General features: G+C 54.4%; 5 protein-coding genes and 1 non-coding gene across 6 annotated transcripts; 2 read left to right on the top strand and 4 right to left on the bottom strand.

The window, feature by feature from the left end:
• Positions 1-250: 250 nt before the first annotated feature.
• Positions 251-1954, bottom strand: J4E85_002735 (uncharacterized protein; the record flags this gene model as incomplete). Its single annotated transcript, XM_051467009.1, has 1 exon — positions 251-1954. The coding sequence occupies one exon, from the start codon at positions 1952-1954 to the stop codon at positions 251-253; it is 1704 nt and encodes a 567-aa protein (XP_051329864.1).
• Positions 1955-2469: 515 nt separating this feature from the next.
• J4E85_002734 (uncharacterized protein) lies at positions 2470-4555 on the bottom strand (the record flags this gene model as incomplete). Its single annotated transcript, XM_051467008.1, has 3 exons — positions 2470-2757; positions 2813-4279; positions 4496-4555. 3 exons carry the CDS (start codon positions 4553-4555, stop codon positions 2470-2472), a joined length of 1815 nt encoding a protein of 604 aa, XP_051329863.1.
• A 1001-nt stretch (positions 4556-5556) lies between these two features.
• On the top strand, positions 5557-5637 carry J4E85_002733. The gene has a single exon. It is a non-coding gene; the product is annotated as a tRNA-Ser (tRNA).
• A 1549-nt stretch (positions 5638-7186) lies between these two features.
• Positions 7187-8093, bottom strand: SSU72 (RNA polymerase II subunit A C-terminal domain phosphatase; the record flags this gene model as incomplete). Its single annotated transcript, XM_051467007.1, has 2 exons — positions 7187-7844; positions 7894-8093. The coding sequence occupies 2 exons, from the start codon at positions 8091-8093 to the stop codon at positions 7187-7189; spliced, it is 858 nt and encodes a 285-aa protein (XP_051329862.1).
• A 1807-nt stretch (positions 8094-9900) lies between these two features.
• Positions 9901-11424, top strand: J4E85_002731 (uncharacterized protein; the record flags this gene model as incomplete). The annotated part of the gene is made up of 1 exon (XM_051467006.1): positions 9901-11424. The coding sequence occupies one exon, from the start codon at positions 9901-9903 to the stop codon at positions 11422-11424; it is 1524 nt and encodes a 507-aa protein (XP_051329861.1).
• A 1252-nt stretch (positions 11425-12676) lies between these two features.
• J4E85_002730 (uncharacterized protein) lies at positions 12677-14769 on the bottom strand (the record flags this gene model as incomplete). Its single annotated transcript, XM_051467005.1, has 2 exons — positions 12677-14571; positions 14661-14769. 2 exons carry the CDS (start codon positions 14767-14769, stop codon positions 12677-12679), a joined length of 2004 nt encoding a protein of 667 aa, XP_051329860.1.
• Positions 14770-15909: the final 1140 nt, after the last annotated feature.

The raw sequence follows: 15909 nt of genomic DNA, 5'->3' as shown, positions 1-15909 counted from the left end.
GTAGGGCGTTAGTCGGCGACATCGTCACTATTGAGGTTATTGTCTCAGAGAGAGCTTTTCACGGCTGTTGGTGGGTGAGGTAAATGGATGGAGAACCTCTATGGGCAACGCGCGGGATAACAATGAGACGTCGCTGTTTTACATGGCGCATGAGACGTTCAGATGATCATTTGAGATTGTTTGACCGCTACCACATACATCAAACTAGCTAACCTGGATACCTATTCTCGTGTCCTCCACCACAGTGACATCAGTCCCAATACTCACCAGTTACATCAGCTCCGTATAGGAAGCACGCGAGCTTTGTAATTACTCCGCGCAAAGAAGGGTGGTGGGGCGCGCTCAAGTCGTACCGGAACTTCTCAACGATGTTGCCGAAAGGGTCATCATCTTGGTAGGCGATAGTGGGTACGTAAGCCGCTATATCCGCCTCTTCCTGTTCGACGAAATGGCTGATCCAGTCTTCGATGTCCTCTTCCATCTCTTCAAGGTCCTCGTCCGCCCTCTCGTACTTGATTGTAAACTTACTACCGTCATCCCGCTCATACTCGATGTCTTTGATAATACACTTGCCGTCCATGATAACGTCGGGACAGGCTTCGTTACCGCGATCTGGGTGTGAGTGCAGTACGTCGGCGAGAAAGACAAACATCTGCCGTTGAAGTCTGTACAACATTCCCGTCTTGGCTTGCAGGGGCAGGCCGCCATTAAACTGCTCAACCCACAGCCGTGAGTTCATAGGGAGTTCGAGTGTTGCCATGATAATGTTGGTGATCGAGATCCGGAGACGTGAAAAGTCCTCTCGCTCCGGCAGCTCAAAGCGCATCTTCAGAGTGGGTGGAATATCAGGGCGCTCATCCCACTTATCAGGGAAGAATAGTCCACTAGCCGCACACCAAGCCTGCATCGATGCGAAATCATCGAACGAAGCCTGCGCGCTACATGACGTCATCTTTCCAATGACATCTATGTGCTGCCACTGTTTGAGGGCAATTCTTCGGAACTGGCGATTGATCGAAAATAACTCGGGTAGGCGGCGTGAGATTGTTCGGCTCTCAATGTTGTATGTAAGACAATGATGGTCGTTTGACTCCATAAGCATACCAAGGAGGTTCTGCTTGATCGAAGTCGAGTAAAGGAGGTTCGCAAGACGGAGCATCCGGCTAGGGAGGAATTGCATCCTTTTAAGTTGTCCGTTGCTGTCTACATCGTATGGAATGATTGGAAGGGCGGCATCATCGGGACGTTGGTGGCTAGACCTTCTCAGGATGAACGTGGCTTGTAGACCGTCGGGTGTGGCCTGAATGCTGTCAAGCGACCGGGGTGCTCGTAGATAGGGGCTCATCTCCGGACTACGCTGAGGCGTCAACAGTGTGATCATCGCATTGAGATTGGACTCGTTGATGGGGTATGGGGTTGGAATGCCCCAGTGAGTATGCGAACGAAGGTGTCGTCCCGAGAACGCGAACGACACCTCAATCTTCGCGCGCTGTCGGTTGCCTTGGCTAGTGAGTATATCCTGATATCGCCAGATCATCACCATGATAGGTTTCAGGTCGATCCTATCATGGGTAGGCTGACATAGTCCCGGGCAAAGAGGCTCGAGATCGATGACGACTTTGCGCACATAATCGAGGTTGGAACCAAGACCCGTCACCCAGCTGCTCAGGAGTCCTAGGGTCGAAGCGTCAACGAACGCGTCCATTTGCGTAGAGAGCATGAAGGTGTTGTCCGAGAAAAGTATACTTCTGGCTTCGTCGTAAAACTGGCGGCAGGTACTAAGCAACTCAATGTCTGGAATCGCGCAAACCATGACCGGCCCCGGAATGACGGTCGATGGTACCAGTAAGATGTGGCCCTCCTGCTTGAAGACGTTCCGATGGATCTTGTTGCGGAGCTCTCCGGGAAGTTGAAGCAGAGGCGAGCCCGGCTGTGGAAGGAAGGGAGTAGCCATGGTTGATGGAGATTGTCGTGAACGAAGGCGAGTGTGTGGAACGACTGGGAAAGTCGTGCAGTCTGGTCGCTCAAGTTATCTTGGGGCTGGAAGAAAGGAGGAGTATAAATGCATCGTGCGGCGGCAGAACATTTGCCCGCAGTGGGCGGTACTGTACGCACGAGCGCGTTTGGGAAGTATTCATTGTCCCGCTGATACTTGCAGCGCGATCGAAGCCGTAGCCCCGACCGGGGGAAGCCGATGTGTACCTCGGAGGACCACCATGCCCGTTCGCCGCCTTGTACAGGCTGTTTGCGACGTTCCTCGAGCCTTCGCTGATACTCGGTAGTATTGCAGATCTCGTAGAATTGACCGAGTCTCGTACATCCGGGTCGTCGCAACAGCGTCTACAGACTTGCCGTACCGAAGACTCAAGGACCGACCTCATCTGACCCCACATCCCAATCGTCAACGAACGACTTCTACGGCGACTCATCCGTCTCCTCAACAACCTGCACACGTCAGACTTATTTATTTCAATACTTCGGCCCACTTAGGATATTCTCCATCAAGAGCTCAGGATTCTTTCGACCCACCTTGCTGTATAAATGCTGATGCGAAACATATGTTTCTGTTCCATCAGGCGGTAGGTACTCCGGACAGATACCAAACGCAATCGCGCCTTTCTGGTCGAGGTACCGCTTGAGGCGCAGGGCCTGGCCCAAGACGCGGGCTTGTTTGATCCCGAACTCGTGCTCGATGCGCGACATGTACTTCTGGACAAAGTCTTGGCTTTCAGGTGAGGCCATGGGCATGGCGGCGGCCTAGAACATTGGTTGTTAGTAGCAAGAACATACCGCTGGCGATGAATAGACGTACCACGTAAAGCGCCCATACAGTACTGTATCCTCCTGCGACGCGTACGATAGGAAGCCGGTCCTTTACAGACCCGTTCCCGAGAAGAGCTTTGACGAGCCCGTAGGTGTTACCTCGGAAGTTGCCATCAAGCGATTTGAGGGCTATACGGTATGGGCTTGCTGGCGCAGCGGATGCCGTCCATGGTGCGCCTCGTCCTGACGTGCGCGGTTCGTCGTAATCGTCATCGGGTGGGGTCGTCGCTCTGCTCGGCGCAGAATCGGGAACATCATGCATGAACTGGGGCATGCTTGCTATGATATCGGACTGCAACTGGTACAACATGCGAGCGCTTTTTGCTAGCTGCTCGTGGTATCTGCTGCCAGCAAGGGTCGGTGGGCTAGTTGCGAACCCTGCCAGGATGCAGTTCCGGATAATGTCGTGGAAGTAGATTCTGTTGTAGCGCACCCAGTTCCAAGTCTGAGCTGCTGTCGCGGTCGGGTAGACGTGGTAGTAGTTTTCAAAGATACGTTCACTCTTCTCGCAATGCACGACGTCGTAGTCCCAGTCTGCCCCTTGATCCTTGAAGATGTTGACAGCGATGTCTTCAAGTTCGAGTGCTGATTCTATAATTTCCGACAGCGCGAACGCGGACTGATTGAGGATGCGAGCTCGTAGGTCGATGGTCTTGATGTGGAGGAAGAAGAATCGGTTTCTGGGGTCGTGTGTATCCAAATGCTTCATGACTTCGCTGTTCAGATCGTGAACATATTGAGGAAGGGGAATGCCCTTTCCCATGCAGTTCATAGTGAGTAGGCCAACAGTGTGGAGGTACATGCGTTGTCCTGCGGGAGTGGAGAATTGCTCCATGCCTCTGAGTCTGATGAGAGATGCAGCACCATCGACGTGGTTACTCCATCCAGCGAGGGAGGTGTCGTTGAACGTTGCTTCGAACATACTGAGCAGGTTGACGGCGGTCAGAGTACTGTCCTCCTTGACAGCTTCAGGCGAAGAGATTGCCTTGTTGGCCATCTTGATAGCCTCAAGATACCAGCGTGTCGCTTCGGCTTTCAGACGAGGGTCCATGTAGAGGTTGGCTACACCGGCAATGCCCAGCGCTGTCATGGTCGTAGAGACGAGCGGATGGAAGCCATGCGTAGACAGATGTTGCTGGTACTCGATTGACTGTATAGACGGCTGGTCCACTCCTGTGCAATAGTACGACATGAAGAAGCTGATGCCTTGATCGATGAGCGACGCGGTTATGGCCGTCCCTGGACATTGTTTCGCCATGATCTGGAGATAGGCCTCGCGCACATCTCTGATATCTCGCGCATCACGTGCGGCGATGGCTTTTGCATTCGATATCTTTGCTTTTGTCTGCACATGCTTGGTCTCGTCGTGGAAGAAGGCGTCGACGGTTCGATCGTACCCCGGGCATTTGAAGTTGCGTTCGGCACACTTGATACAGCCCTCTGGCCGTTCATCGCACTACAATCTAGTCAGCGGCTCGAGTCAAGAAGTCGGACGGAAAGAGTTCCCGCTGCGAATGGGTGCTGTATCTGCGGATAGCCTCTCGCACAGGATACCGCGTTGGGAAGAAGCTAGTCGCGGGTTGCGGCGCCCAACGCGAACACCGCACACTGCATGCCCTTGTCGGAAAACCAAGCCAAGTTACATGATTACATATAAGAGAGTTGGACATACCTTGATCTTTCTCTCGCGACACTTCTTGCACCCTGTTGACGGTCTCCCGCGATACACCATGCTGGACTAGTGTTATCGCATCCGGGTACGGTAGACGACGGTTTCAAACGATTAGCAGCCACAGCTGATGTGAAGATTAGGTAGAAGTATTAGAAGTTAGAAGTGATTTTCCCAGCGATGTACTGATGACGAAAGGATAGACGGCGACTTTTGCTCAGGTGAAATTGCGCTTGGCTGGTCACGATAGACGTCGACGCGTGTTTCTGACTGCAAACCAAGACGACCATTCCGACCGTACTGACGCATGTCGTGTTGTAACGGCCGAGCTTATGGCGGGACGTTGGCGTTCCGACGGACTCAATGACCAAGACAACGGGTTTCTCAGCATGCAGAAGGGCGGTGATGAGACGGAACGCCTAGCGCTAGCGCGCACGTTTCCTGTCGCGCGTTACCCTGTCGAGGAAGCTGGACGATGGCTCTTTCTGGACTTGATGCCACGCCGGGTAGTCGGCCGCAGCCATGAACTTCAACTCGAAAATTGTGATGATGCCTCGTTGAATTGCCTAACATGTGAGAAGAACTGGTGTTCCTTAGGTGTTCTCAGGTGTTCCAGTTCTCAGGTGACGTCCGTGCAGATTTTGATTGCAGGGCAAACCTAACGAACACGAGTTCCTCGTGCGGCTAGTCTGGCGAGATCCGATCGGCGAGTGATGACACTGGACAATCGATGTGAGCAGTTCGTGAACAGATCGTGAACGACGTGATCTAGAACGTCCAAGGCAGATTGCACGTGTTTTGAGTTCGCTGGCTCAGATGGGGACGGGAAGTTTGAAAACGTCCAAACTTTGTTTTAGGGCAGGCTATAGAGGTTTCGTTCGTGCCATGGAACCTTCCGGGGGAGGGACTAAGATCCGGCGTACTCGGTGGACTAAGCGGCCCGACTATGTTGTACGAGATACGCTGATGCTGCTAGTTTTCGGCCGCATGCTTTGCCAGCCAACGTTTGTATCTGCAATATTTCCATTAGACTGCTCTGTTTCTTCATCAACCAATAAAACGGGGGCGTTGTGGCGGAGTGGTTATCGCGCAAGACTAGAAATCTTGTTCCTTCGGGAGCGTCAGTTCGAATCTGGCCAACGTCGATCTTTTTGGCCATTGCGTTGCCTTGACAGAGGACTTCGCTTGGTGGAAGCTATCTTTTTTGCTTGGGTCGAGTAGTGGTCAGCTACTACTTCTACTACTGCGTCTATTCTAGCCCGCTCTAACCTCAATATGCCAGTCAGCTATACACGCTCAGTTGCATCATTCAGGCGCAAGTGCAGTAAGCAGTTACGTCTTGAACGTAGTAATCAGGAAGTGTCTGTCTCTTTACTGGAAGTCAGATGGAAGAAGAAGTCATCATGTGATAGCGCTTACTGCAGACAGTGTCTAGAGTTGAGAGCGTGGGTACTCCAAAGGACCGCTGGCAACTCACACTACATCGATCTGGACACAGATGCATTGGTAATACCATCTAAGCATGTGCTCACTGCACGTAGCCAGAAACATTTCCAAGTGATACAGTGTTTCGGATCCTCCATCTTCCAGTATCGCACCCAACTGCTGGGTCAACCTGTAGGATCAAACCGTCGTAAAACACATCATCACCACGCCCAGGCCAGGTGCCCTTTGCCTCCGCATACCCATATCACACTCCGCTCTTTCCCCTCAGTCCTGGCCATCACAAACCCCAGCATGGCAATACTTCTTGCACCCGACTTCATACTTCCACTTTCCGGACTTGACGCCCAAGCCTTTCTGTATATAGTACCCGTACCGCGCATACTCTGCCGCATCCTCTCTTCCCTCATCTCCATCTTGACGTTCCTTCTCCCTTCCTTCTTCACCACCCTCTTTGCCAACATTGCTCTTGCTTCCGCCATGCTCTTTCAGTTCTTGCCAAACACCATTCCCACACTGATAAACACAAGTACAGTACTCGGACCCATCATCTTGCTTTACGCATAAAGAGCGATCACCGGTTTGGTCGGCGTACCAGGTGCCGAGTTTGGCGATGGGGATTTCTGGGGTGATAGTGTTAGAATTGGATGTGAGTGTAGAAGTGGAGATGGACATACGATGGTGTTGCATGAGTTCCCAACCACAGTACTTTGTAGCGTTTCCTTCTCTCCTCAAAGTCGATGTTGATGGCGACATCCATGTTGGCGATGAAACAACGCTCGCGATGAGCATGGCGATCATTAACAGTATCATGCCGCAGCAGTGACTTCCCGAAGTTCGCGTTCCTACCATGGTGTTAACGCGCCAGGAATGACGACGGCTATCTTTCGGCGGTATGTAGGTCCTTCGAGGATCCTGCAGGAGGAAGATCGGAGTGTCAGGAAATTACAGTAATGTCGAATTACTTTTGACTTTGGCATCAACGCTCGTGGTACCGTACACGTGGCTAGCCGCAGACCGTGCCTCGAAGCTACAGCAGACGGAGTGTTTGTGCGTTGACGCGCTATGGCGTTGGTGATACAAACGTCATGTCAAATGTCACAATCAAAACAATCGCGATCGTCACACAAACACGGCAAAGACGGCCAACACCAAAGTTTATCGTGACCTCGTTGACAATTCGTAAGATAAGCAAAACGCCTCGCTATGCAGTATGGGTATCGAGTGTGAATAACAAACGCCGTAAGGAAACTAGACCCAAGCCAAACTCCAGAGCGCGGGCATGTTGGGCCAGCGCTCTTGCCAGGTAGCGAGTATGTCAGGGACGCGCTCGTCAAAGCCAGATCGAGCAGCTCCGCCACCGGATTGCCACCCGCTATCGCCATGTTGTTCTCTCTCCTTGGCGGCGGCCTCGTTCAGGCTGAGCGCAAGGTCGAGGATAGCTTTGCCGCCAACGAGGGCTTCTTCGTGGTTATCCCTGATGTCAACGTTGAAGACGTGGACAGGACGATTGAGCTTTCCGCCTTTGTTGTGGAGGTCTTCCAGCACAGCATCGAAGCAGCGCTCCTCGCAGGTTATGACAACGTCGACGACACCAGATTCAGTACCCTGCGAGCCTTTGTCTTCAGCGTGGTCCAGACGTGGCTTGCCGGGCACCCAGTCTTGGAAGCGCTCAGGGTAGCCTTTGATGTTCAAGTTGCGACCGAGCATGTTAAGCAGGCCGTTGTGGGTGTAGAGCGCAGTGTTCTGACCGGCGAGCTCATCGTGGATGGCGCGGTAGGTAGTGCTGTTGAAGTTGTAGACGTTGGGCTGCGTGATGGTCGGACCGGGTAGACGGACGAGAGAGCCAGTGCCAAAGCTAATGGTAGGGAGATGGGCTGAGGCAAGCTGAAGATGAGCTTCCATGGAGCTAGCCAAGTTAGCGATTTGATTGGCCTGCGGATCTGCGAATGACATACCGGTTCTGGTTACTCGCACACACAGTGCAGAACTTGAGCTTGAAGCTATCGTCGGGTACCATATTCTGCTCTGCGTGCGCGTCGCTGGCGCCGTCCATGCCCATGGAAGCGGGCTCAGCTGGCGGCGGCGGGGGTGGTGGAGGTGCTGCGGCGGCAGCCTGCTGCCTTGCGCGCAGTCGTGGGTCGGCAGGGGCGTCCATATTCGGCGGGGTCGGGTCGTGGTGCGGGAGGTGTATGGGGCGGTGCGGAGGTGTGATGGGACAGGTGCGGGCGCGTCTGCGGACAGCTCTGCAATTTCTTCACAAACGTTAGTTATGGTTCCACGCAATTATAGACAGCAATCATAACAAGGTTCACGGGAGATCAGAATTTTCAGCGTTAATTGTGAGTCCTCAACGACATCCGAGGTAATTCCTGCGAATTGCCTAGGACAGCTCCAATATGGGTTCATCATCTCAAGGGCAGGCACGGGGGCGCACGAAGGGAGGAACTTACAGTATTAAAGGTAGTTACTGCAGCTCATAGTCCCATACATGGAGGGAATGAGCGCAAGCAGAAATGGACAGTGGAATAGTTGTGGTCGTTGTGGGAGGCACGAGGCCTGTGAGGTTGAATCTTTGTCAAGCTCGAGTTCAGGTAATAGTCTGCTTAGCGGCTGACTAAGCTCGGCTGAAAGATTACGCGGGGCGCCGAACACCTAGGCACCTCGAAATGGAGGGGCTGGTCGCGATGCTTCATATCGAGGATCTTGGAACAGACTCTTACCTGTTCCTGAAGCGCTTGGACATAGCATATCTCGTATAGGGAGATCGCCTTCATTAAAAGCGATCGCGGTGACGTGATGCAATTGCGCAAGCATACTGTATACCCAAACGGGACGCCTAGGTAACCCGGCTCAAACGCACCTGTCACACAGCGCCGTGGTCTGGGGAATGTGGTCGGGAGAGGACCATGGCATGGCGAAAGGAATGATATCCGAGTCGACTATGATGTCTTTGCCCTCGTGACAGGACGCGGTGAAGAGGGCCCAAGGAAGATGCTCGCGGGCCTGGCAGCGCATTCGACCAGCGGTGCGCGCGCAGTCCCCATGCAGCTAGGCGATGACCTGAAACGCCTACTAAGGTGAAAGTAGCCTAAGCATGCATTGATGGGGTTTGCAATCATGGAAAGGAAGAGCCGTCAGAACACACACCCCTCGTTGATGCCAGCAAGGCTGTCTCGAGGCCTCTTGACTCGCTACCTCTGCTTGATATCGACAATTGCACAAATACATTTGCATGCCCTGCCCACCGGCGGCGCTGTCAAGTATCCTGAAACACTTTGGCATCTAGCACTCCCCGCCGCCTGGTGCCAAAAATAGAGTTGGCCATCACCACCACGCGCGCGCTGGTCTACACAGCGTCCAGAAGCCGCCAAAGGCCTCGCCATAGTCGCGTCGCCCCTTAGCCGCACTGTTGCCGTTCCCCTCCTGCACGGAACCCTCGAAGCCACCACGTTGGCCCTCGGGTGCGCACCTCATCAACCGTTCACTGGGCGAGTGTTAGCGCCAGGCCTGACCCCCACAACCCCCAGCGAGCGCTTCTCCAGCCGCTCTACAGTGGAAATATCTTCACGCCCGCCGCGCACCTCCCAATCGCCAGGCGCACCTGCACAGCCGACGTGCTGCTTCCAGAAGGCCTGAAGCGCGCCGCCGGGCCATTGGTCACTGTCGCCTCGAAACATCCGACACAAACATCGAGTCACTGCGCCATCTGCCGTCGCCAGTCCACGTCGCGCTGATTCGAACGCTGCTTGTGCGCCTTGTGCGCTGGCCACCTGGAGCCCGTCTCTGCTCCCGCGGCAGTTTCCCGAGTACTGCATACCGCATACCGCATACTGAATACTGAAGACTGTACTGCACTAGCTGCGTCGCATCCTACCCTGCCACCCGCACTGCCCTCGACCGCGCTTCAAAACTCCATATAGTTGCCGCCAACGCCCGAGCTGTCTGTTCACGCAATCTACCGCATGACAGACGCCAATTCCGCACCAGAGACGGCTGCCGACTCGCAGCGGCTGAAGAACATCACAGAAGGCGTGGCTGTCCGCGGATACCACAGCGAGCAAGACATGGCGGCCGATGTCTTATCACCACGGAGCGACCCGGGCGCATCGGCGCAGGTCGGGGTCAATCGCACCTCCCTCCCGCCGCTCGTCACTTCCCCGCCATCCAAGGCGAAGCTCGAGCGCGCCAGCTCCTACATGAACAAGCGACTGTCAACCTTCTCCAACACGTCCAACACACACCAGTCCGTCCGCTCCCGGCCGCAGTCGACTGCCTTCCCCATCTTCCACTCGAGTCTGCCCTACTCGCTCGTCCGCGACTTTGCCTACGACCCGCTGCACCCGCTCTTCTACGGCCCTCTCCCGGAACAACCTTCCGACATCTCGACACCGGCCAGCGAACACAGCCGGAGACTCTCGGACCCGCCACCCGTGGCATGGCGAAGCGACCGAGGCGGTTGGTCCGCGGGGTCCTGGGACGAGAACGGCGAGCAGCTCCCACAAACAGCATACGACGGCGGCCCGCCCTACAGCGAGGACGACGACATCTCCAGTCCGGTGGTCACGAGCCACCATGGCGCGCGCCATAAGAAACACAAGTCCAACATTGTCAATTTCGACCACACTCGTGGGCGGAGAGGATACCCCGAAGAGCAACGGCGGGGCTCGATACTGCCTATGAACGGCGAGAGCAGCCAGTTCGTCAACGATGAGGCTGCAAACGGGCCCGGGGGTGAGTTAATCACATTTCCGCCCGAGTCGTCGCGGCTCGGTGTGCCAGAAGGAGCTTCACGACGAGACTCGCACTTCGCAACCACTCTCCCACAACGGGCATACGCCGAGACCGACGCCGATGTCGAGGGCCCGCCATACGACTCAGACGACGACATGTCAGAGCCCGAGGACTACATCCACGATGACAACCGATTCTCGCGCGACTACCAGTTCACCATCGCATCGCCCGACGAGGAGATGCACGGCAAGGCCGTCGCCCTATTCGACTTCGCACGCGAGAACGACAACGAGCTACCGCTGGTAGAAGGACAGGTGATATTAGTATCATACAGACACGGCCAAGGTTGGCTCGTAGCCCAAGATCCAAAGACTGGCGAGAGCGGGCTTGTCCCCGAGGAATACGTCCGCCTGCTGCGCGACATTGAGGGCGGCTTGAATGGTCTAGTCGGCGCGGTACAACCTCAGCCCGAACTACTGCCACCCGAAGCCAACAACGGGCCTGAGAGTCTCCTCAGCCCCATCTCAGCTGGACCCGAAGCGAAGACGCCCACACAGGCCGATCACCCCCAGAACTACACGCCTGTCATATCCACCTTCTCAACAAGCCACAAAGATCTGGAGAAGTACCCGACAGATAGGCTCGGGACGCCTACTACCACCGAAGGCGGCCCGTTCTCAAGAAGCAAAGACACTGGTGCTATGGAGGGTGTGGAGTCAACGCCCGAACCGCAGTCTCAAGACCAGAAGCCATGAAGATCCTAAGGTCGCTTGCCTTACCATGGGCAAGCCGAAGACAGATTCCACAGCGCTACAGCAAGGGGTGCTGGACCCATGCATGAGCAAGCAGACGAACTTGCCCGCCAGAGCAAAGGGATAGCCGCCCACTCATCTTAGCATGGCTTGGCTGGGTGCATAAAAGAAACAAGATGCTCAACGCGTTCACGACATTCGCTTCAACCCATGTCTTTACCCAGTCTCTTATTTCTTACTCACGAACGCATTCTTCGGCATAGCGGATTCCTTTCTTCTTCACGCGGAGCAGGGCGCCAAAATGGGATGGATGGTGATGGACGGAACGGAATACAACTGTTGTCACGGTAGCAGAGGAAAGGATGCAGGTACTGTTGGAGCGTACCGGTCCCTGAAGAAAGGAAAGGAAGGGGCACCACGATTTCGAAGGTTGTTACATGTTGGACGGTCGGGGCTTACATGGTGTGGACATATCACTATCATTGTAGTTGTACATTTCTCTTTTCTATCTTGACGAAACGACACTCGGCTTGTGATTATTAGAAAGAGAAAGCAAGCCGAGTAATGACGGAGGAGAGTGTGAGATTGAAATTCTCACGTTTGTTTAGCGGTGCGAGGAGCGAGAGGCGGTTTTATATATCAAACCGCTGTCTTCTGTAATACATGACTGTTTCGAGAAATTTATCCCTACCTTTGTGATGTTGAAGTTGACGTTGAGTACCTGAGGCTCGGTATCTTACATGCTGTTGGCACACGAATCTGGAAACAGAACAAAGAACAGTCCTCACATACTTCTATTACGTTCTTACTCAAACTAAACATCGTGAACTATGGAGTTCGTGTCTTCCGGTATCCTTGATAATGTACCTACATGAACTTTCCCATTAAATCATAAACATAGTTATTGATGATACGCCTGTGTACTACTGCAACTAAATTGTACAACACGTCCTTCTCAATTTGCGAAACGCATCACACTGTATACCTTGCAATGAGAAACAAAGTACTGGAAACGAGGACCACCTCAGAGAAGAAAGCGAAGTCTATACCGATGTCACATCATGTCATTTAAGGATTTGATCCCAATACCATATACTATGCCCATACCCCGCCAGCATCAACCAAACGCCCAAACGCACACGCTTCCCAAACTCCGCTCTACCCGAAGTCCCTATCTCAGAACTAACCTAGTATCCCGAAAACAATGAGAAAGAAAGAATACTGTACAAAACTGCCACCCCAAGAACCATCACACTCAAAGCGTAGGCGCCCTCTTCAACCCGCGACAATACCTAACATACAACGCATCAATAAAATGGCTATGCCTAATCCCCGGCGGCCTCGCTGTCTTAAACGTCTCAATCGCATCCTCAACACTATACCCCAACCGCTCAATCAGATAAGACACCAGAAAGAAGCCCGTGCGATTGAACCCATAATGGCAATGTACGCCAATCAACCCCGGCCTTCCTTCCGTACGGATCTTATCGACGAGATCGAAGAAATCGCTGACTTCGGCTGCTTGGGGCGGTTGCTTGGATACAGTGGGGAATTTGTGGTAGGGGATTCCGCCTTCTTCTAGGCCTTTGGGGTCGTACACGGGGTTGTCGTGGGAGATGTCGATTACGGCGCATAGTTTACCCTTCCACTGCCTTGTCAACACCTTGGGTGTGTGTTCCTCGTCCACCTCTCTTAGTGTCTTCATAGCGCGGAAGACGCCGGCGATGGGTGCGGAGACGGGGGGCACGGCTTTCCATTTTGCGAGGTTTTTGACGTCCCACTTGCCCTCTGTGGAGAGGTATGAGAGTTGCCAGGCGAGGGAGAGGCGCGGGTCGATATAGTCGATGAAGAAGGTGTTGATTAGACCGGCGATTATGCGCGAAGTGGAGGGCGCGAAGAGGAGGGAGTGCGCGGCTGGTTTGGGCATTATGGCGGTTTTGACGACGAGGCGGCGGGGGTGCGGGGAGGGCGTGTGGGTGGTGGGGGTAATGGGGGTTATGGTGGCGGAGAGGAGAGGGCCGTCGGTGGTCATTACGCTGCCTTCTGTTGTTTCTGAGGTGGAAGAGACGCTGACGTCCGTGGTGGATATAGCGGTTGATTCGATGGTCTTGGTGTCGTCTTCTAGTCTTGGTAGGTCCTTGACATCGATACCGGAATCTTGGTGCTCTGTACGCCCCGGATTGTCGTTATCAGGGAGGACTGCGGAAGGTACGAATGGAGCTGCTGCAATGGGTAGGCTCGCCATCTCGCTTGGTGGTTGAATGGCGCTAACATCCCTTCCTAGGAACTCGACAATCTGCTTGACATTCGACGCAGGAGTGACAGTGTCAGTCTCACCAGCGGCAAGGAACACCGGAATGTTCAGTCCTTTCCAGACCTCCTTCCCTGGGAGGCCTCCTACCGGCGAGCCACTGGAGTAGTCGGGACACATTCCGCGGGCCATCCTCAACCACACGACACTCCGGCTCTGCTTGTTGAAGCGCAATTGTAGCTTCTTCGTTTCGTCGTCAGAATCCACTCCCGCCATGCGTAGGACGCTCTTGCTGTTGACACCTCCTCTTCTATCCCAACGTCTAATCAGATCGAACAGAGCGGCAGGCATCAATGTGACAGAGCGTAGCTTCTTGACTTCTTCTTCAGTAGGAGGTTCAGCTTTGGGGCAGATGGCAATCAAGCCGCTAACATGCTGCGAAAGGAGGTGTGCATGTGGTGAAGTTGGGGAAGCCAGGAGCGCAGCAAGTGAGCATCCCATGCTGTGGCCAACAAGAACGACAGGCTGTCCATCATTGACTCCACGATGTGCTTCGATAACGACGGCAAGAAGCTGCACCAGGGCTTCAGTGGTGTAGGCGCCCCATGTCTTTGGCTCGAAGCTTGACACACCGCATCCAGGGAGATCAACGGCCAGGCACGGGGCAAGGTTGGAAAGACTGATAAGGATGGGGCTGAATTGAGCGATGGAGCCTCCGAGGCCATGAATGAACACCAGTAGTGGAACCGGACACGGATCCTTGGGGAGTTTGTCCTCTTGATGATGTGGACGGTAAAAGGTCCGGAGCCTGGGGTAGACGAATCCAGTTGAGGGGACAGTGTAGGAGCGAACGGTGGAGTACTTCTTCAATAGGCCTGGGTCTGTACCAGCGGCTTCATCTGCGGAGGATTAGCAAAACAAGGCTAGACGATCGCCAGCTAGGCCACGTGATGAATGACACACGTGTGTCGCTAGGCAGAACACTCACCAGCCGCGGTATCAGATACATGCTGGGTGTTGATGGCGGTTCCCTTGTTTCCCTTACTCCTATACCAGAGTACAGATCCAAACCCACACAAGGCTGTCAGTTGGAGCATGCCCACAAAAGTCAGAGTCAACCGGTCTCCGCTAACTACGAATGGGTTGAGAAGCCGGAGCAGACGGAGGGCGGATTGCTTTATACTGTGCCCATACCAGAGATTAAGGTCTGAAGCGGTCTGTGTCACTGGGTCGCTGGGTGAGGCAGCGAGGGGAGCCTGTGGAAGACGCAACGTGCCATTGCGGAACAAGCCAGGTCGCGAATGAGGCTCCATGTCCCTTTTCGTGCTGGAATGCTGAAAGTATATGCGACGGGGCGTTCGGGTTGCCGGCGTGCGGGACGGTGACGAGCACTGGACGGCAGCCAATGGAATCAGATGGTGCCTCTCGTGCCCAGATCGCTGGAGAGAAAGAGCCGGTGCTGAGAGCGTCTCTTATTGGAAACCTTGCGCACGTTTGGCAACGGCGAATGCGCGGCTACGAAGGATATTCCTTAATCTGGGATCTGAAGGCGCGATCGATATCTGACGAGGATATCATCCTGACACAGCGATATGGAGAGATAAAGCGGCAGCGAGCGGTTTTGCTTTGTGCGATAGTGCTTTGCAACCCCCAACTCGGCAGGGAATGGCGTGGGAGTGTTTGCGATATGGAAATTGCTTAGTAGAGAGGTTTGTGATGGGCGCATGGGCGGTATGACGTTGGGTTGGGCTGCTGCCAGGCTTCGGAAGCGGCGTTTTCACGTCCATCGTGGGAACTTGGCAGGGATGCTGGAGCATTCTTCCAACGGCCTTCCCCTGACCATCATCACTGCGAACTCTATGGAGAACGATACTTAGTCCTCCCATCTCCCCGTCTGATTGAGACCTGCTGCCAATTTGCGCGTGCTTTTCTTGTGATCCGGATCTTCCGGTGCGACGCCAGCCCGATACACCAGCGACGTGTGCTCTTCGTCGTCAGTTCCCCCAGCCCAAGGCAGAATGCAGTACTGTACATGTACTGGGAACGACCCGGTACTCGGGTCAGATCGACTTACCTGGCCGTCGCGGTACGACATGGACAGATGAATACCTAGCCGACATGCAGCCTTGCGTGCTGCGACGACCATGCAAAGCGCCAGGCTCGCAGGATGCATGCGAGAGGCTCCCGCCATTCCCAGCGCGATCTGGCGTCTTTCCAGAAACACCCCGCAAGCGACT

The sequence above is a fragment of the Alternaria conjuncta genome, assembly GCF_024043145.1.
Source record: "Alternaria conjuncta strain BMP 0040 chromosome Unknown scaffold_3, whole genome shotgun sequence".
NCBI classification, from domain to species: domain Eukaryota; kingdom Fungi; phylum Ascomycota; class Dothideomycetes; order Pleosporales; family Pleosporaceae; genus Alternaria; species Alternaria conjuncta.
The sequence above is the reverse complement of the archived record's forward strand: the minus strand, read 5'-3'. Positions and strand labels throughout refer to the sequence as shown.